We start from the raw sequence: 21,908 nt of genomic DNA on the forward strand, positions 1-21,908 counted from the left end.
TAAATCTCTATATCAACTTCGAATTCCTGACTTTTTTTATTGTCATGGTATAGTTCGTTTTCTGATATTTCTTTTCAGTTCTTGACGAAGGTCAAGTCCCAAAATGAGGCTGAGTGCTCTAGCCCATCATTTCTTTAATTGGTGGTAGTTTCCCAGCTAAGGTTTGATAGAAGGCAGCAGTCTTCCGTTTTCTTGTCCTCCTGAACATCTTGAAGAGCTTTAGTTATGGGCAGCAGAGAGCACTTGTCACTAAGCTTTCCTTTCATGCCACCCTAAGTGATGCGATTTACATTTTCACAAAAAGCGACAGGCTAATAGAGCAGACCTGTGGGACTGCCTTCAGCATATTATATTTGAAAGTTCCCACCCCAGACAAGGGGGCTGTCATTCAAAAGTGTTAAGTAAAATGTTCAAATTATAGTATTTACAGTAACAGAATATTTCCAATTCAGGTACCTCATTGTTCCTCCATCCACCGATCATTCCACAACTCTGCCATATGTCCTCCACTTACTTGTACTGGACTATTTCTAATGATTTTTTCCTCGTGTGCTGAACAAATTAATGTCATGCTTGCATTGTGGAAATCCAGCATATTATTATAGTTACAGTGCTCTACTTTAATCTCCTTGCTTTTCTAAGCTTTTTAGAGTTTTCTTAAGTGATGTAAATATTACCTATTCTTTAATTAATTTCATATTCTATGGGACCATCCATTGTCAGTCTACGATGCATAATAAAGAGTCGATCCTACTTTACATAGGTTAAAGCTCTACCGTTCTTTTTAAACTTTCAAACAGGTGAGGGTGTGAATAGCCTCCAGGATGCAGCACGGTATTTGCTTACCATAAACATTTTGTGTTGGTTTCTCTACCCATTGTATAAATGACATGGTAAATAAGTAATGTTAACAAAGGCACAGCGATAATACTTTGAGTTCCCCATTTGTAGCAAGCATTCCAAACAGTACTAGGGACATTAAAGTCTGTCAAAGCTGTCCCATAAAACTGAATGTGCCACTTTTTTTTTCTGCATAGCTTTAACTACTGATAGAAGGAATGAGCAGCTTGGTTTGAATGTTGATGCATACTCGGTATTGCACACCTGCTCATTTAAAACATGTTTACATTTATATTTCGTAGGAGTTAAGTAAAAAAAATACTTTCTCGAAACAATATCAGTTTTTCTATGATCTATGTAGGATTTGTTTCTCATGAGTTATTAATTACATATGTTTTCTCTTAGTGGCATGGTGGGTTCTCACAGTCCATCGCTGACCAGTGACTCGGAAACTCTGGAAGAATGTATGGTGTGTTCTGATATGAAAAGAGATACTCTTTTTGGCCCTTGTGGACATATCGCTACGTGTTCTATATGTTCTCCAAGAGTCAAGAAATGTCTTTTGTGCAAAGAACAAGTTCAGTCAAGAACAAAGGTATTTTATTTCCTCTTTATGAACTAGATAATAGTGTTTTGTTGCAACAGATGCACGTTTGTTTGACAAAGTAAAGCAATGTTTTAGCAAATTTCCGACTTCCTGATAAGTGCTATAAGTGGGTTCATCAATTGTTTATATTAAGCAGTCTTCATTTATTGGGACAGTGTATTCTAAGGAATGCTGTTTTTTTTTAATAAATGTGTTATTTGTTTTCTTCATGCAATGCTGTAAAATCCACACTTGCTATATGATTGTGCTTTTGCAGGGTTATATCAGAAAATGTAATCTTTGCTTAGTTCTTTTGTACTACTTTGGATTCTGACACATTTTGGCTGCGTTAGCTGTTGTATAAAAAAGATGTTTTGTTGTCTGCTTCAGAGAAAATATTTAAAAGACATGTTTGGCTTGAATGTGTGAGTACGGTTAAGAGATTGCTTGTCTTTCGTAATCCGCAGCAGTATTTTCATGTCTAGACCTGCAATAAAGTGATACCAACAGAGGGATGTGGGGAATGTATAGTGCAGGGATAATATCATTAATGTAGTTGGACATCTGAACTTCAGTGTCACTGAGTCCTAGGTCCTAGGAATCATGGCAGTCAAAACAAAATGACATAAAGTATTTGATGAAACAAAGATACACTTTGCTGAAAGCCAGAGTCAAAAAGTGGTTTTGTTATACTGGGAAATCCGAGTTCTGTAATCTGAGATATGGTGGATGGAAGTTCCAAATCTTGGTAGCCACACTGGAGAGTGTAGCCGTGAGTAATTTATTCTGTGCAAGCTACGTGATCCTCAAGGTTCAAACACAGGAAATGTTATGCTGTATATGATTTCAGAGTTTCTACAAATAGCTGATCTTTTTCCTACCACAAACATACTTTACATGAAGTCAATGTTGAATGTAGTTGAAGTATTATTGGTCTGTAATGGCCAACCCATCAGATCATGCAAGTATCTGGCTGCACTACAGAGTCTTATGGTGTGATGAGACATTACCAGAAATTAGCGGTCTCCTTATTGTTCATAAGTAGTGGACCCAATCTGTATAGTATTGAATAGGAATGAAACTGTTTAGCTACATGAATCAGTTTTACGTTTATATACTGTACTTAGCCTATCACTAAAGTTAAAAAAAGTTACGTTTTTCATTTTTTGATCTTGACAAGTAAGAGTGTCTGTTATAGCACTCCTCTATGATGTTTATTGGTTGTTAAAAATACCTGACAGCACTTCCTATACATTGTCATTTTTTCATCTTTGAGTCATGATGGATTGAGGAAGAGTGAAATATTTCTAATAGAAGTTGAATTAAAGACAGGGAGGAGTTCAGATTACCTTCCCTTTGAGTTGTTTTTGAGTATTAAACACCAAAGCGGGTTGTGTAGAGAATTTTATTTTCATAAACGTTTGAGGGTTCTTTGTGTTTGAGAGATGGAAGGCTTTCGAAAACAAAAATTTGTTTTGTTCACTGTACAATTAGAGATTTCATTGGTTTGACAAATGTAGAATTGGAGTCGTACTGAATAAGGGGATGCCTATTGCCTGACTAGGCACCCACTACAATACGTGCTAATCAAGACTCAAGCACTCTTTGAAGTCTGGAAGGACTTCTATACAGACGGGAACGATCAGCTTCCACAGTAGGTGTCCCAATCTGACTACACAATTTCCCTGCAAAAATGGTCTCGATCTCTGGCTGAATGCCCACCAAGTGATCAAATCGACTGTCACAGTGCACATCTGTATGAATATTTAATTGAACTCCATGCAAAAATGAACGAGAAATTCTCTGAGCTAACCCAGTATTTTAAACCAAAGCTTGTGGGCAGAAAACTGCAACATAATTGACCTTCGAAGAAGCAGTTAAAGATGCCCCGAAAATCTTGGAGCCAGAATTGCAGTGCTTTGAGCGGTATTCCTTTAAAGATGCTTATGTGCAGATGTACGCCTAAGGTTTTTGCCTTTTAGAGAACCCTAGGAAAGGTACCACTCCACAGATTCTATTATCACATATTGAACTCTAAAAAGAAAAGGCTCAGTTGAATGAGGATTGCAAGGCTGATTTGCATATGACCATGTCTGAACTGGGTTGGTGTGGAGTGCAAAAAAACGATGGATTTATGCCCAGATCTCTGTACTAGGGTGAATGTATGACCTTGTTCTGCATTCTGTCCATCAACTGTTGTTTTTGCATCAGTTGAATGAGGAACCATACCTTACTCATTCAATTGAGCCTTTTCTTTACGTCCCCTGCATGGAAAATGAATGCGTACCCCTGCCGTAAGTGCCCGACTTCATTTGAAACTGGTGTCCTGACTTTTTGTTCGGCCCTGCCGTCACCCTAGTCTAGCATGTGCACAGAGACCCAGACCTGTACCCGGTAATGAGAGTTCCAAACCCACTTCTGTGACCTGGAGGGGAACATCAGAGAGACCGTCTAACTGTTCATTGGACTTCTGTCCTTGACTTGGGTGTATCACATGAAGTGGTGGCAGAGTACCATGTTTCATGAATCAGTAGTTTGACCAGACCCTGTTCTCTTTGTCAAGGTGTGGCTCCTTTCGTGTGAAGTTACACTGTGTTGTAAAATTCAAAACTTGCACTGCATTTCCATGTGCGATTCTAGTGCATGTATTATAGCACACGAACGATGGTAGTATGTTATCAGACTTTTTATACTAGGACTAGTAGGATTTGTTTTGGATGTCCCTTGTTCAACCCTGCACATGATGAGGATGGACATTGCTTCCCCAGACAGTTAAAGCGTATTGATACATTACTGTGGCGGGGTGGTGCAAATACAGACACTGAAATTCGGAGGATGTAGACAGGGAAACCTTTAAAATTGAATGAGTGCCTCTTTAGCAAACTGATGTGGATTAGTTCATCCTGAGTACTGTCATTAGTTAGATGGTGGAGGTGAGAGGTGGTACTGCAATTTCTATTCAGATTGAGGAAGTTTCTATATGAGGGTCTGCCATTTTGTCTGTGCCAGATTGTTGTTTCTGGAACTTTAATGACCACTAGGTGCAGAGATCACACACACTCCATTGTGTGATTTCTGCACCTTTGTTTTGGGCACTCCTTCCCCAACTACCCTCTTTGCTACCTTCTGTGAGACCCATCATCTTTCACAAAGACTGTCTGAGGAATACTCGTAAAAGGGCATTTGAAAAAAGCCCACCCCAAACCAGTTCTGAGGCCTGTCTGGAACACTTGTATAAAAGTGAATCCAAACCACCCTGCTTTGTTACAGTTCCAAGTTCTTCATGGCTATGGATGGAGTGCTATGCAGAGCACTCAAAAGGACTACTGTTTTACCAGTGTTTGTGTCTGCACATCATCTAGTACCTCAGCAGTGAGGCAGTCATCACCGAAAGTCTGCTCTTTATACTGGAGGAGCTGTGGGTCTAACTACTGCCTAGAAGCCTGTCGGCTGAGAGAGGGAAGGAGAATACCTGGCCCTGTAGGAGAAAAGATTGTTCAGGAGGAAAATCCTGTTGTGTTCCAGGTGTTGGGAAAGCAGACTGTCCTAGAGAGCGACCTGTTCTGCAGGGGGGGTCCCCCTGATATTGCTTGCGGTTCTTGAGTGAACTTCACCAACACTTTGCAGGTACAAGCATCACCATGTCATCTGGCTGCTCTCCGTGGGACTGCCGCAGCAAACACCAGTGAAGAAGAGCTGCTTTCCTTCTAACACGCAGAGCTCAGTACAGCCTGTAATACAGGAACTGTAGAAGACACATCACCGCTGATGATTAGGCACGAAGGCCGCAATTGCTACCTAGGCAACCTCAGCAGTCGGCACAGAGAACCACAGCTGCTTAAGATGTCATGCCAATTCCATCCAGCCATTCCTGTTTCAAAGTGAGTGAACATCTGTGATGAGAACTGTGGAACTAAGTTGCTCAACTAATAAGGGTAGTAAATAGAACTGATTTGCACCTGTGCCCAGTTAATGCCTACAACTCCATTACATCATCCTGAAGGTTGTAATTAGAGATCTATTTGGACAGGGAGAGGGCATCAGGAGAAGGAAGTCACGTAAGGGTCACTACCGCTCGAAGTCAAGGTCATGTGCACATTCCTGCTCTCGTGGGGCGGTTCTAAAACAGGTCACCATCGTATCTCAACTCTTTGGGCAAGTCTAAATCCCCAAAAAGTCCCAATCTCAACACACTCCTCCTGAGAAGTTGCGAGGTTGTCACGGTGCTCTGCAATCTCACTCTGTTCCCTACTGAGGAGCCGATTTAGCAGCAGATTCCAGTTCACCTCAAATTTCTGCCTCTGTTGGCGATGCCACAACATATTAAGGCTTTTAAAAAGGCCATTCTCTGCAACTTCAGCACCCTAGAGTCTTTCTCTGGCGCCCCCTTTGCGCCCAATATATCCACGGAGTCCTCTAATTGGTTTTACCACCAGCAGGCCGGCCCTCTGCGCTGTCTGTCTCCTGAACCCACTTTGGGTCCAGCTCCAACTCTAGAGACGACTCCTAGCCTAGCACCACAGTCCATGCCGAGTGCTGCCACATTGATGACGGCGCTGTTGCCTTTGATGCCAAAGGAGGACATCGATCACTTAGTTCTATCCGACGTAAATCCATCTCAACCTCAACTGCACTTGAGATTAGTTCGTACTCTGCCGGCCCCCTTACATTTTAACCGATACAGCCGTCCAGTGCTCCAACAACTGCTAAGATTGAAAACTGACCAGGGCCAACTAGCTTTTATTGATGATGTTGGGAACCAATTCTCCTTGCAGTATGATGATGATACATTTTTATATGGCCCTTCACCTTCAAGAGACCAATGGACCATACACTTCCCATGACCAGGTGACTGGTCTCTCTGCATTCCACCCCAACCCCCAAACAGGCCTGCCACAGCAGTCTACTTCTCTTTGTCATGGTCATTACACTGTCTCGTATCTGCAATTCCTTTCCATTTAGGTGAAAACTAACGTTCTCACTCAAATGTTGCAACTCCGACAAACCTTAAGTGAATCCCTAATGCCATTCAATGAGGCCTGGACTGACACCATCATAAACACTTGAATCAAAGCCTGGTTTTGCACACCTGGAAACAGACATGTGGCGCGTGATCACATACCCTTTCCAGGTGACCCACCCTTCTGAACACAGCACCCCACTCTGGAGAGCCTTGTTGTACAGGTCTCTACTAGCAGGGCTAACCCCAAATTCTTTCACACCAACCCCCAGACAGAATCAAATAAAGACTTGCGACATTTGGAAATAGGGTGTTTTCCTCCACTAGCCTCACCCACCTATCAGTCAATGACAGCTGTTTGCTTGGTAGCTCCTAAAACACTCAAGGTGCGGTGGAAGGGAGGAAAAGACCAATTTGGTCATTCTATTTACACCGTAGGTTAAGCCAATAAGCCAGCCTTATTGGATGCGATAGCCTTACCTTCATTTTGTGGCATGCTTCATCCTCCGCAAAATCATCACACCCTGTTAATTTTGTACTGCCAGGGCAGACTAGACCTCTTTGGAGAGGGAGCTATTGCTAAAGCTTTTGACTTGATAAGGCTAGGATCCAGATCATTAAAAAAAAATACCGTGGGATAAACCTAAAGGAGTTTCCCTTTATAATTAGGTACTCCAGCTATATGTTGGGCGATTTGGGTGCAATGCCCCTGTCATCCACTAAGGATCCGACATATTTCTGCCCTTACAAATGCTTGCTAGCACGTCATGGGCATTATTCAGGGCTCAGAAAGGATCCTTTCTAGACTATTGTGTTCATTCAATGGGTAAAAGGTGCTTCCTATTCACTCAACGAGGTAAAAGGTGCTTTCTATCTCCACAATCGTTCAATTAAGTAACCTGTGGTATAAGAAATAAGAATAAACCTGTATAATGCCCATTCAAAATGTAAAAGTAAAAACATGCTTTCATAACTAATAGTGAAAAGCAGATATAAAACTCTTGTGACACAGCAATCCAACACAGCACACAACATTTGTTATTAGTGATGAATCAGAGGGTACATTCACTCTATCAACCTTCATACCCTACTGTAGGTTTATTTAGGTTTTATGGTCTGGCGGGAGGTTGGCATCCCCTGTAGTCTCACACGTGGGTTGAAAGAATACAAGATGTATTATGAGAACCAAATTCAAGATATCCTGGAATAATATTAAATGTGTGGGAATTGTGGGTATTTTACCTACATCAGACTCCACCGCAAACTGTAATGGTCTGGCAAGCACGTCGTGAATTTTATCCTGGCATCTGTGTTATGAACGGTGTGGACATGAGGGTTGCATCAAAACGCCAGCAAGAGGTTGCATCGCTCCATCTGATCAAGCAGCGCGCCCATCACATTCCTCTTAAGCCTCACGTGTAGAGGGAATAGACTGTGGGTCTGATTATGAGTTTGATACTACGAGAGCGGGGTCACAATGCCAATGTCCCGCTCTCCTACTGCCAAACTCGGTCACCTGCCAGATTAGGAGTTTTTTCTCCTGGTCTGGCGGGCAGTACTTTGGCTGCCCCAGGATGGTGCAGTGTGAAGGCGCTTATGTTAGCCTTGACACGCAATGCTGAAGGACGGCCAAAGCAAGTTCCTGCATGGCATCTACGTCTTTGGTCCAGTCAGGCTTGTTTGCAAAACCTTAATCTCAACCCTGGGTAGCTGTGTCTTCGAGCAGCAAGGCTTAAACAAAGGAACTATTGTAAAGCATCTAGAAGCACCAAACAGCTTAATAAGAAAGCCAAACAACGCGAAAGAAATCCGACACCAATATCTAAAAATAGATTTTGCAATTATATTTTAATGACTTTTTAGAGACCAAAATTAGCAAAATCCACCCGAGGGTTCAGGAGATGTAGACTCTTAAAGAAAACAAAAAACGCTGTTCTTTTAGTCACAACTGCAAAAAAGCACTGGTAACTGTAAAGTTTCAAAGCTTTTGAAAAGTTTTGATGAGTTGCTTGGCTACTCCGGCCCGACTAGGGCCACCCAGTCTGGCAGGGAGATAGTAGGGGGCCACTAAGGAGTATTGGGACAGTTACCTTGTCACAAACTCATTCTCCAGTCCAGTTCTGAACTTTACATCACGACAGCCACATACTTTAATTGAGTGGTCCGTATGCTGAACATGCAGGAGATGGAGGATGCGCAAGAAGGCTCCGAGTGCTATGCGGTCGACTGGGATGTCCTTGTGGTTAAACCTCAGTCCACGGGTCAAGTGGGCAACTTTGGCCACAAAGGTTGCGTCCCTCTTTAAGCAGTAGAAGGCCAGCTGCTGCTTAGCTTCTGGTCTCCGGTTACAGCGAGTCCAGCTGTATCTTTTGGTGGAGGCTATTGTCCGTGAGTGACCAATCTGGACTCTGGCAACACCACTGAGTCTGGCAGACTTGGGTGCAATGTTTGGCAGTCGAGGATCAGTCTCTTAGGGTGCCCAGCGGCGATAAAGTGATGTCTTACTTGCCATGTTGGGATACTTCATCTTTGATGGCCCTGGTATTGGTTCTAGGTGGCCAGCCGACTGACCCTTGGAGTCACTTCTTGGTCTAGGGCTTGGTAATGACTTTTTCTCAAGTCAGAAGCCACAGGCGCAGTCTAGCCCAAGGTGCGTCAGTTGCAATCTAGCAGACTGTGCAGCTTGCTCTTTGCCTGGTCCGAAGATTAGCAGGGCAGTCCTTCAGTCTTTTCTCCAGTTCTTAAGTGATTTGAGGTTCAGTATGCCAGGGGTGCCATATATATGACCAGAATGTGCCCTGAGGGGGTGATGTGGTCACTAGCCTGTGGGTTACATGGAGCCTCCCGTCATATGACAACTTCTGGCTATGTGTGACATCTCGGTCATGCCAAATCCGTATGAAGGTATCCCCAGCAATTTCTCTCTTTTTGAGGCATTGCTAGAAGTTTTGCCTTCAAACTGTGTCAAGGCCTACCGCTCAACTACAGACCCTCCACTTGGTTCGAGGTGAGGATATGGGATGGCAGACCACATGCAGGCGAGCAGGGCAGCAAACTTCCACCTATATCAGAGCAGCTTTTGCAGGATTATTTGTCCATTTTGCTGCGGGACGTTCAGACTCTTTTGGGAAATGAGTGTCAATTTCTTCCTATGGAAGAACAAATTCAAAATGCTCGCTCTGGCACAGGATCCAGGATGTGCCCTGGATCCGGAGACTGGATGGTGGCGCTAGACCTGCAGGATGTCCTTTTGTATATCCCTGTGCTACCGGCCCACAGATGCTAACTGGGATTCAAGGTGGGCCAAGAGCATTTTCAGTTTGCCGTGCTCTCTTTCGGCTTCACCAGTTTCCCTCAGGTGATTGCAGTGGTTGCAGCTTACTCTCTGAAGAGAACGAGTCCAGGACATTTGCTCTATGAGTCCCATGTTTGAGCCTCAGTCCTGGGTTTCAGTGAGGAATGCTCTGAGGCTTCCTGGCCTGCTGCCCTCTTTCATCCTTTGGTATGCTTTCTTACAATTCCTCAGTATAGCTAAAAATTCCTGAACACCCTCCCACCTCCCTGTTCTGTGGAGCATCAAAAAGGGTCTCAAATTCGAAATCTGCACACTGCCATAAATCATTGGTTTTTGGGCGGATCTGCATGTTTCCATCCAATGCTGCGCAGGGACTATCCTGAAAAATCTGCCGGATCCAGTTTGGTCCCTGGGGATATTCAAAAGGTGAGTAATCTGTGGTTATAGTATCCCACCACAAAGAGCATTACCGAAGATCAGTAACTTATTCGTTAGTGTAGCCTCTATTTTCATGTGCTAGTGGTGGTTGACGGTACATGAATGCCACCCACTTTCTGTAGTGACCCAGAAAAATGCATTTAATATAGCAGAGTCAACCTCAATTCCATCGCCTCTCTGGGGTCACTGGTACGTGAAGAAAGGCTGAAATAACAAGGTCCTCCAGCTTTGCTGCGGGAATTTTTAGTGTTTGTCAATGGAGCAGTGAAAAAGAAACTCGCTTTTCAATGCTTTGATATCCGCATTTAATTACCAGGTTTCAAATTAAAGTGTTCTTGATAGTGTCTTCCTGTGAATACCACATACAAGTGTCATTCTTCTGTCAGAGGTTTCTATTCAGGCAATTTGCAAGGCAACTACATTTCTCCACATTTTTTGTTTGAATCTAAGCAGATATATTTTGACTTTCTCCTTTTGGTCTTTGTGGTTTCACAGAGCCAATTAATGTATATTGCTCTTATTTAGCTCTTGTGCTAAATATAGCTGAAAAGAAACTATGTCTGAATCTTTACTTCAGGGTATTTAAACATTCACCCTCTTCTAAATTTATGATACTGAGTGGCTGAATGGCTAATGTTGCTAGTATCTCCTCCAGGGGAAGGCGTTTTCCCATTTGGTAACTACGGTATCATTCACCTAGTGCTGTAAGCCCTTCTGCTTCTGCTTAAGTTAGGTGTGGGAGGTAGAGGACCCAGTGCCATTGCCAAAAGAGAGCATGTATAGGGAAGACTCTAGGAAATTCACTAAGCAGTACCCCATGGAAGAGATCTTGTGGAGAGACTGGCTATCTCTCAGAACATTCAATACTCAATAGAGTATGACCTTTTGCTACCTAGAATAACAGTGTGGGGGCACTATATACCTCTGCAATAGAGAGCATGAGCCACAGTCCGCAGTGGAATGGAAGCTGCACTAGTAAGTCAAAACAGTTGATATGTAAGCAAGAAATGAAGCTCCCCTGCTGTAGTCTCCTCTTTTTAGTGTGTTACTGTTGAAGAGCATGTTCTGATCAACAGTAGACTGATGATGCTTTCTGTGTGGGAGGGTATGTTTGTTTTTTGTTTACTTTAAGCTACTGAGGTGGACAGTAAAAAATGTTAGTGCATCTTTTTGATCCTCTGTCATGTATTTAGATGTATGACAAATATAGATTGATGGCACAATTTATTGTAGTTCTCTTATGATTACTTCTAAAAGCAAAAAGGCTAGAGAAAGATAGCACTATGTAAACCATTTTATATGCAGTTTCATAAAAGTTTAATCCTGTTTCATATTTTCACCTCACAGGGGTAAATGCTTCAGAAAACATAGTAATGCAAGCATGAAGTTTAAACCTTAAGATAGTTGTGCATTAGACTAATCATTCACCTTATTTCTGTAGTAGGGGATCTCTGTGTATAGTCATAATCTAGTGAATAGTCCCGCCCATGTGCGTGGACCCCGGAGCAATCAAAAATAATCTCTTAAGCTGTCTTCTTTGCAGTCCTGCATAGACACTTAAGAGAAAATCAAAGACAAATATTGCAGCCTATAACCACAAGGCTACACTGGCCTGCACTTCAACTTAAAGTGAAAAGGATAGCCAAATAAAATCAAATTTTACACATATCACCAAGTTTCAGTAATAGAGAAACTTCCCTTCACCAAAATCCTTGAAATGATAGAGAGGAAGGGTTGGACAGACAAGCCCCCATAGGCTACTATTATGTGTCTGAAAAAAGGATACCGTGCTTTTAAGGAACTCTCCAGAGACCTTCGGTATCCCAGGATGCACAGCCAAAGTCCTTTTACTTTCAGTTCTTTTTTCCGGCTCCTGCTAGCAGGACCCTGGAGCATTGAGCTCTCCCTTCTTGGGGTTTTCTTCAATTTATGGCACTTTTCCAGTGTTTCGAGTGTTTCACTCGACATCTGGGGTCTTCCTCTTCCATTTGCTGTGTTTTTAACCAGTTTTACCACCTTTTTTTGTCGAAAATGCCAGCTTTATTCGACAAGTGCCCTGAGTGTGGTAGGAAGAAGGCTAAATCTGACCCACACAGAGTATGTATACTCTGTCTCCCTTCCTCCCATGTCCCTGACTCCTGTGATATCTGTCACTCTTTCTCCAGGAGGACCCTGCGTGACAGGGAGAATATTCGTGTCCAAGGCATAGAACGCAAGAAGGACAAGAACGAGTTCAGGCCCATTCTGGATTTGCGACAAGCAAACAAGTGGATTTGCAGGGAAAAGTTTTGCATGCTGTCTTTGCACCAGATTTATCCTCATTTGCAAAGAGGAGACTGGCTTTGCGCAATAGATCTACAGGATGCGTACTTCCATGTGCCCATTGCACGGAAACACCGGAAGTTCCTGCGCTTTCTAGTCGGCACCAATCACTATCAGTACACCGTACTACCGTTTGGACTAAAATCTGCACCCAGGACATTTTCAAAATGCATGGCAGTGGTGGCAGCGCACCTGAGAAAGAACAAGGTGTTTGTCTACCCGTACCTGGACTGGTTGATCAAAGCCTCCACCTTCCAGGAAGCGCAACTGCACTTCAACAGGACGGCCGTTTTGTTGAACCAGCTGGGCTTGCACATCAACATGTCCAAGTCTGTCTCGACTCCTGTCCAGTGCCTACAGTACTTGGGAGCCTCCATCGATACTCTTTCAGCAAGAGTGTCTCATTCGGACGAGCGACGCTTATCGATCCTTCGGAAGGCTCAGGCTCTCATAGCTGTGCCATCTACGACAGTGAGGAGGGTGTCTTCTCTACTGGGGTCGATGGCCTCTTGCATCTTCCTCACGCTACACGCACGCCTCCACATGAGGCCGCTGCAGGAATGTCTGGAGGATCATTGGGACCAGAAGCGGGGGAGCTAGGACGACAGGATCCGGCTGTCCCTTCACACTCAACAGTCCCTGAGATGGTGGTGCTCAACGGAGAATCTCCTCAAAGGGGTTCCATTTCACAAGGACATTCCCATTCAGACTATTGTCACGGATGCTTCTCTCCACGGCTGGGGAGCGCATTCAGACCATCTACAGATCCAGCGAACGTGGTCCCCGGCGGAATCCACGTATCACATCAATTTCCTGGAACTCAGAGCTGTTCACTTGGCACTGAAGGCCTTTCATCCGTCCTTCCAGACCAACTCCTTGCTTGCACAGACTGACAATATGACCACAATTTATTACCTCAGCAAGCAGGGGGGCTCGAGATCGCGCACACTGTCACAAGAAGCGCAGGCGATCTGGCACTGGCTGCTAGCCAGAGGACTGACGATAACGGCTACCCATCTGCCAGGTGTGCAGAAAGCTCAGGCGGACGCACTCAGCAGGCTGGTGCAAGAAAACCACGAATGGGTTCTAAACGATGAGGTACTAGGAGACCTCTTCGACAGGTGGGGCACTCCAGACCTAGATCTGTTCGCCACCGCAGAAAACAGCAAATGCAGAGACTTCGCCTCCAGGTATTACCAACCGGGGACTCTGGGGAACGCACTATGGATCAGCTGGTCGAACAGCTTTCTGTACTCCTTTCCACCCATTCCCCTGATTCCAGGGGGTGCTCATCAAGCTGTCTCAGTCCAGAGTACGGATGATCCTCATTGCTCCGGAGTGGCCCCGACAGTGGTGGTTCACTGACCTGCTTCACAGGTCTCTCCTACCCCACCTATGGCTACCGTGTCGGCTGGACCTTCTCACGAAGTTCGGGGGGGCAGATGGTGCACCTCAACCGCTCCTCGTTGAGTTTGGCGGTATGGCTCCTGAGATAGCGCAGTATGGACACTTGAATCTACCGGACGATTGCATGGATATACTCCAGGAGGCTAAGCAACCTTCCACTAAGTCTTCCTATGCCTACAAGTGGAAGAGGTTCTGCATCTGGTGCACGTCCAAGAACTATGATCTGACGACCTGCAAGTAAGATGCCATACTTCCATACCTTTTGCATTTGGGTCAATCTGGCCTTAATTTTAATTCTATTAAGGTCCACCTCGTAGCATTAACTGCTTATAGGAAATGTCCTTCACAGACATCCTTCTTCCAGATTACTGTGATTAATGATTTTTTGGAAGGATTGAAGAAGGTGTTTCCTCCTGTCCGGCGTCCTTCGCCTTCATGGGAGCTGAATGAGCTGTCCAGGTTAATGACGGAACCTTTTGAACCTATTCATAAGGCTTCACTACAGCGCTTGTCATTGAAGGCGGATTTCCTCGTGGCCATTACATCGGCTCGTAGGGTGAGTGAAATTCAGGCATTGTGTTGCCAAGAACCTTATACTGTATTTCATGCTGCTAAGGTTGTAATGCGTGCTCACCCTAAGTTCCTTCCTAAGGTGATTTCTGATTTCGATATCAATCAGACTATAACTTTACCTATGTTTTTCCAGAATCCTTCCACTCCAGCGGAAAGATCTCTTCATTCCCTGGATTTCAGAAGGGTGTTGAAATTCTACTTGGATAAGACCAAGGACATTCGTAAATCAGACCAATTGTTTGTCAATTATGGGTCAGTCAGGACTGGTCCTGCCACCTCTAAACAGTCTATCTCGAGGTGGATTGTGTCCTGTATTCAGTTATGTTATCAGAAAGCTACAAGACCTTAGGGGGTAAACCTAAGGCTCATTCTACCAGGGGCAAAGCAGCTACAACGGCTTTACTACATAATATTCCCATTGCAGAGATCTGCAGGGCTGCCACTTGGAAGTCGGTCCATACCTTTGCTAAACACTACTGTCTGGACTCTGATGCCAGAGATGCTCAGGTTGGCAAGGCTTCGTTAAGAAATCTGTTTGCACAGTAGTGGTGTTGTCTTTTTCCTCCATCGCCGGATTGGTTGTTGGGATGGGCTTGCCATTCTATTCACTAGATTATGACTATACACAGAGATCCCATACTACAGAAGCAGTAGTTTCTTACCTGTAACTCCAGTTCTGTAGTAGGGGTATCTCTGTTATAGTCATAAGCGCCCGCCCTCCTACCCGGTGGAGAAAATGATAACGTACTGTATGCTACAGGCCTTGCTTTATACACCGTCAAAAAGAACTGAAAGTAAAAGGACTTTGGCTGTGCATCCTGGGATACCGAGAGTCTCTGGAGAGTTCCTTAAAGGCTCGGTATCCTTTTTCCAGACTCATAATGGCAGCCTATGGGGGCTTGTCTGTCCAACCCTTCCTCTCTATCATTTCAAGGATTTTGGTGAAGGGAAGTTTCTCTATTAGTGAAAGTTGGTGATATGTGTAAAATTTGATTTTATTTGGCTATCCTTTTCTCTTTAAGTTGAAGTGCAGGCCAGTGTAGCCTTGTGGTTATAGGATGCATTATTTGTCTTTGATTTTCTCTTAAGTGTCTATGCAGAGCTGCAAAGAAGACAGTTTAAGATATTATTTTTGATTGCTCCGGGGTTCCACGCACATGGGCAGGACTATTCACTAGATTATGACTGTAACGGAGATACCCCTACTACAGAACTGGAGTTACAGGTAAGAAACTACTCCTTCTTACTAAACAAATGAAATGTAAACTTTCTCATTGCATATAATGAGCAGGCAAATCTAAGGATTCATTTTGCTAATATATGTTTGTTTTAATCTAGATTGAAGAATGTGTGGTATGCTCAGATAAGAAAGCAGCAGTGCTGTTCCAGCCCTGTGGCCATATATGTGCATGTGAAAGTAAGTAATTGACAAAGAAGTATACTTTATTGACATTTTAACAGATTTAATTGGTACTACTCTTTACAGTTTTGAAGTTATCTAGTTGGTAACCATAGTGCTTATAAAGCTGTTGCAATAACCCAGAATACCTCTAACCATGTCCAGGTCTCTTTAGTGTTGGTCGTTGAAACCCTTACGATGAAAGATAGTCTAATTTGTGAGTATCTTAATTGCTCTGTTTGGGAATTGAGCCATAGTGAGGTTTGTTGGTTTGCAGTGCTCATTCTCATCGTAAAACATGTTGCAGCCTACAGAAGACCTCTTGTTTCTCAGACATCCTTGGAAACTACCACAAAGCTTCCTTATGAATCTTAACTCCTATCTTTCAACATGAAGTTGGTGCTGCAGAGAAATGCAAGCATCCCCTCACTAATAGATTTATTGAAAGCGGGACCAGATAAATTATGCAACAGGGGAGGGCCGCATTTTGCATTAGATTGACTAAATTATGTGGCAAGAAAAGGCACATTATGTAGTGTACATTCTGTGATCATTTTAATTATTGTGTCATTTTTACATATGTTGATTCCGCCTGGGCGAAGGTTTAATCTCATTAGTTCTAGTTTAAAACGCAGACAAAGCAAAGAAGGATCTTCCACTGAGCAGCAAAACACATTCCTGAGTTTTAGTAGCTTTTGATCAGTTTGAGTTAGAAATGTGTTTTGTTCAAATCTGCAGATTATGTTTAGATGATGGCTTATTTGGCAAAACCATAAATGTGTAGAAAAATTTGCAGCTGCAGGTTCGCATCAGTCAAGTGGCCCTGTATGAAAGGCATGTGGTGCACTCTGGACACGGTTTAAATGGCCATGCTATTTTTCAAGATGATTATCGCAGACTACCCAAAGAGATCAAGGGTATTGCCGTTTATGCACGTTACTGCCAGGGCTGGATGGCCAGTCCTTTAGTTTGCAATTTTGTCCTTTTTATAGTTCCTCTTTCATTTCTTTGCATCTCATTTTATTGTACGTTTTCTTAAGAGGATACTTTTCTCTATGCAGTGCTGAGGTATCATTTGCTTGCCCTTAATTTCATCTGCATTCCACATGGCCACTTCCGCTAAACAAACCGACCACTATGGACTGCTGCTGTCTGTAGAGTATCACTGTTTTACCATTCCATAGTGACCAACCCAACACATTGGTCTTAAACATGGCAGCCATGCTGGAAATTTAAAACAGGGATAGCCTATGTACAAAACATCTGCAAGACAGACACTGATTGCTATTTTTAGTTTTGGTCCCACTATGTTTAGAAAGTAGCAGGTTTTCTTTTTTAGACTTGTATTCTTGTAACTTATCTTGCATATTTTTTTGAGTGTGTGTGCTTTATTGAGAGTGAATGTCAGATGATGCATGAGTGGATGCAGGAGTGTAAAGATGAGTGACGGAGTACATGTATGCGGACATACTGAATACCTAAACCCATCAATTACATAAAATGCACTTTCAATCCTAAGCTCTACCTATTGGCATTAACAGTGCTTGTTTAATTATTTGAGCTACTGGCACGTTTTACTGGACAGCACTGTTATGTTTCTTTAAAAAGATACGGGTGCCATATTTTTAGTGGGTAACATTGTACAAAACTAGATGTAGATGCCTCAAGAATATTGTGTAGAACATAAAAAGAAAACACTATATATTGCTTGGACTTACTCATTAAAGGAGAGGGGGGCACATGATCAAAAGCCATTTTTGTTGCAAAGTGAACAGTAAGAAGAGAAACAACAGGTAAAAAGCATCATTCATATTGAGGTGGTTCATATTGAGGTGGATGTGCACATGATCAGAAACTGGTGTCATTCACAGGGCAAGGGAGCCAATGACTGATGTAGACTGAGCCATTACCCTAGACAGTACTCTGTCATGGAGAGAAGCAGAGTGCATATGATGCTCATAGAGGGACCAATGGCTGCAGACAAATTACTCCAAAGACCCTTTATTTATCTATATGGATAATTATTCATATATGTAGATGGATGTCTTTTTAAAAGGGTTTTTTTCATTACAAGATCCTAGCAGACATCTAAGTCTGTCAGGTTTCCCAGAGAGATTCTAGCAAGAAATACAGTGGAAAACTTTGACCTCCCTAGGGTTTGTCACAGCTGCTACGTGTAACCAAATACCTTTATACAGTATTTAACCTAGAGTGATAACAGTCCTATGTTGGAGGCCTAGTGACTTTTCACAATGAATAATCCAAGTTTTCTGCCTTTGTTGTAACGGTTCATAATAAACAGACAAGACCTCTTGCATCTGGCCTACCTTTTGCCTGAGTTAGTAATGGCTTGTCACCATAACCAACTTGGGTGTACCGCACTGAGCATTAACTTCCCCACACGTCAACCATCAGGCATACAGTCGTAAAATTACATATGGATTCAAAATTACAGTTGTCAAAATAAAATACTATAACATACATAACTATAATATGACTTTAACCTTTTTTTCCAATTAATTTATTTAGGTTTGATGATATATTATGTTAGGCATAAGTCCTACCCTCCCAGGGTTACCAACCCCTATTGCACCGACCTGTGCATTAGGGGATTGGCTGTATGGCCTAGCCTGGCACTGCACTCAAACCCTGATGCGCATGGCTCTGTGCCCAAACCAAGCGGGTGCTAAACTAACCTGCTGCTGCCCAACACCCCATGGGTACCCAATCCTATCCAGGCAGCCAGATTTTTCTGTAATCTACATATTATATGGCTATATCATAAATAGCTAAGTAAATCCACTAGCCCTCATCATTGTCCATTGTTTTACCAACAATGTGTTCACAAAAGATTTTAATTCCTATGCGACATGAAGAAAATCACTTTTTCAAGGTAACAAACCCAAAATAAACATGTAAAAATACATCCCAGGTGTAGGAAAGTGCCCCTTTTTGATACGGTCACCCCCACATTTTGCCAGGTATTCGATGCAGTTTTGACAGCAAATACAAAGATTCCTTCTATCCAGGTCCTGAGTACCTGATCTCTTTCCCTAAAACTAATCAATTGTTCCCCCAATTGGCAGTACCCTTAGCACCCCTGTAAGTCCCTTGTAAATGGTATCCTATGTAGCTAGGGGAAGGATACTAAAGAGGGTCCCAAGGGTTGCAGCATGTATTGTGCCCCACCCTAAGCGACCCGTCACCTAACTCATGTATATTGCCATTGTAGACTGGGTGTCTTGGTGCACACAAAAGTTAAAACACGACATGGCACACATCCCTGTCTGCCATGCCTGCAGACAGTGCAGGCAATATAGGTAAGCCACCCCTACAGCAGGCCTTACAGCCCTAAGGCAGGGTGCACTATCATACAAGTGTGGACATAACTGCATGAGCAGATATGCTCCTGTGCTGGCCTGTTCAATTACTGCCAGTACAAGCCATTACCAGGGAAGCCATTTTAAATGCATGTGCTGAACTCTGGTGAAAAACGAGTTTTTCAACTACATTAGGTCTTCACTGAAACCAAAGATGTGTTGCATCAATAATCTTGTATTAATAAACCCACACTGTTGGAACCTGAGATGTCAGGTCACCTAGGGTAGCCTGGCCTAGGGGAAGACACAATACTAGAGGCTCAAGTGTGAAGGTTGCAAACCACCCAGCAGTAATTCCACGCAATAACACACAAAAATGACACTACGCCAAAGTATGAAAAAATAAGAGCTGCTTTATAAAAATATATCTCTGCTCTTTTGTTTAGAAATACAGTTTAGTATTCTACAGCTTGTTTTGAGAAATAATGATATTACCTTCAAAACTACCAAATCAATTCATTACTCCGCATCAAAAGTTCACTTCAATACTCTTTCAATTTCAGTAGAGATCACAAAAGACCTTCTATGTTCTACAGTTTCATATCATTACAGTTCAACAAATGAGGAAGCAAAACAGATGGACACTGAAGTAATCCTCTATAACTTCCTCCACTTATACCCCTCCGTTCCACACACTTTCTAATAAAGGGGTACAGTCATTGAGCAATTGACAGGAGTGGGGAAGATCAATAAACTCAGTTACTTTAGTGAAACCTTAGCAAGGACATAAGAAGTAGGTTTCTCCAGGTAGCCAACCCAAGGATTACACCCTGTAGAACGGTTATGTTCACTCCTTTGTCACCCTTATTACCAGGCCTTTTCCTGACCCAGTTCCAGGACCAGGGGCTCTTACAATTCCTGTAGATTTATAAACTTTGATGTCAATCTGGGAGGGTTCTGGAATCCACCTCCTGTTCATGGGTTTCTATGCCGCCAGAAGAGGTTCCCTGCCCTCTGGCTTCCCACACCCCCACTCTCCTTACTTCAATGAGGGTCCCTTGTCTCGCCGAGTAGATTTACTGGAGGGAGGGGGGGAAACAATGGACCAAAAGAGGAGCTCCTCGAGGGCGGCTCGCTTCCTTCGCCGATCCCCTCAGTCCAGCCACGCTCCCTCAGCACCGCGTTAGGAGAGGGGCTCCTTAAGCGGCGAGGGACGAGGGCGCTTCCCGCCTGATCCGGTGAAGAGAAGCTTCTCTGCCTCCCGTCGGGTCCCAACGAAGGAGTCCTCTGGCCTCTCACTGGGCCTGCGCATCACCTGGACACTTCTGTGTCTTTCACAGGCCGCCTGCACACCGAGGCGGCTCGCCTCGGAGACACGCTCCTCACTCGGACCCGCCTCCCGCAGGCCTGCACGTCACTCGGGCCGCTTCCACACCTCCGGATGCGAGGCAGCGCAGGCGCGAGTGACTAGTGTTCCTGCTTGGCGCCGCCCTACTCGCTGCTCGCTCTGTCTCTGCTTCTAAGCCTGCCGTTCCTCTTCTCACCCGGCTGCTCTGACAACACTGCCCAGAGCGGAACGCTCACTTCCCCAGGGCCACGAATGCTCCGCAGACACTCGCCTCCCTCTTGCAGCTTCGGGGGAATGCAGGACACCACACCTGGCTCTGATCCGCTTCTACCACAATGCTGGTAGGTGAAGCCCTGCCAAAGGGGAAGTAGGGAGAAGTTTCCCAGCAAGAGCGTAGACGACAGGGGACAGTGGGGCCAAGGGCTAGAGGGGGGTTTTCACCACAGTCAAGCCGATCTTCACAGCAGAAGAAGGCGGTTGGGAGGGATTGGTCAGGGGCTAAAGGCGGAACGTCTCCCTGTAGTGGTTGTCTATCACAAGGACAAACTAACTGCTCCCAGTGCGTCCTCCTCCTCTCACCACTGCCTCTCTCCTCCACTCTCTGGTCTACCCAAAATGGCTCCCTGACCTATGCCCTTTTATAGCCAAGCCACACAGGGTCCAGTAGGGCCCAGAAAGTTCTGGAAGGCCTAAGGTTAACCTATGGGGCAGTCTAGGATGTGGCAGTTGGAAACAGTTAGTGGCCACCATTTTGTGAACTTCAGCATTTTCCTGTCAGTAAAGGCCTCTAGGCCTGAGGTAAAAACTATGAGGGGGGAAAAGAACACCTATCCCCTTGACCAACACCTAGAAAAAGCTAGTGGACACAAAAATTAATAAAGGTATGAGGGGCAAAAAGGGGACAAAATAAATAATAAGTTGGAGGGACTACGCAAAAAGCCAGACAGGTCTAACACGCGTCCCCCCCCCCAGCTGAAAGTGGGGAGAACTACCCAACCCCTTGGGAGTCCTCATCACTAAGGCGGAAATACCTGGAGAGACCGTCTGCATTGGCGTGGTCCACTCCAGGCCGATGTTCCACCCGGAAGTCCATTCCCTGTAGGGAGATGGACCACCTCAACAGCTTGGGATTTTCCCCCTTCATTTGCATCAGCCAACGAAGGGGTCGGTGGTCAGTCTGAACCAGGAAGTGCGAGCCAAACATGTATGGCCGCAGCTTCTTCAGAGCCCACACCACCGCAAAAGCTTCCCTCTCAATGGCACTCCACTTCTGTTCCCTGGGAAGCAGTCTCCTGGATAAGAAGACCACAGGCTGATCCAGGCCCTCTTCATTTAGTTGCGTTAACACTGCCCCAATGCCATGTTCTTATGCATCTGTCTGGACAATGAACTCCTTGGAGAAGTCTGGGGCCCTCAGGAC

The 21,908-nt window shown here is 44.2% G+C and overlaps 1 protein-coding gene across 2 annotated transcripts in view; it reads left to right on the forward strand.

Annotated features, from left to right (window-relative positions):
* Nucleotides 1-21,908, forward strand: part of MIB1 (MIB E3 ubiquitin protein ligase 1) — a 346,522-nt gene that overhangs the window by 259,414 nt on the left and 65,200 nt on the right. For both annotated transcript variants that reach the window (XM_086965634.1, XM_086965633.1), the window contains exons 17-18: nt 1,246-1,435; nt 15,760-15,838. In XM_086965634.1, coding sequence (XP_086821760.1) covers nt 1,246-1,435; nt 15,760-15,838 — 269 coding nt within the window. The remainder of the gene's footprint in view (nt 1-1,245; nt 1,436-15,759; nt 15,839-21,908) is intronic.

Source organism: Lissotriton vulgaris, chromosome 4_1, assembly GCF_964263255.1.
Source record: "Lissotriton vulgaris chromosome 4_1, aLisVul1.2, whole genome shotgun sequence".
Classification (NCBI taxonomy): domain Eukaryota; kingdom Metazoa; phylum Chordata; class Amphibia; order Caudata; family Salamandridae; genus Lissotriton; species Lissotriton vulgaris.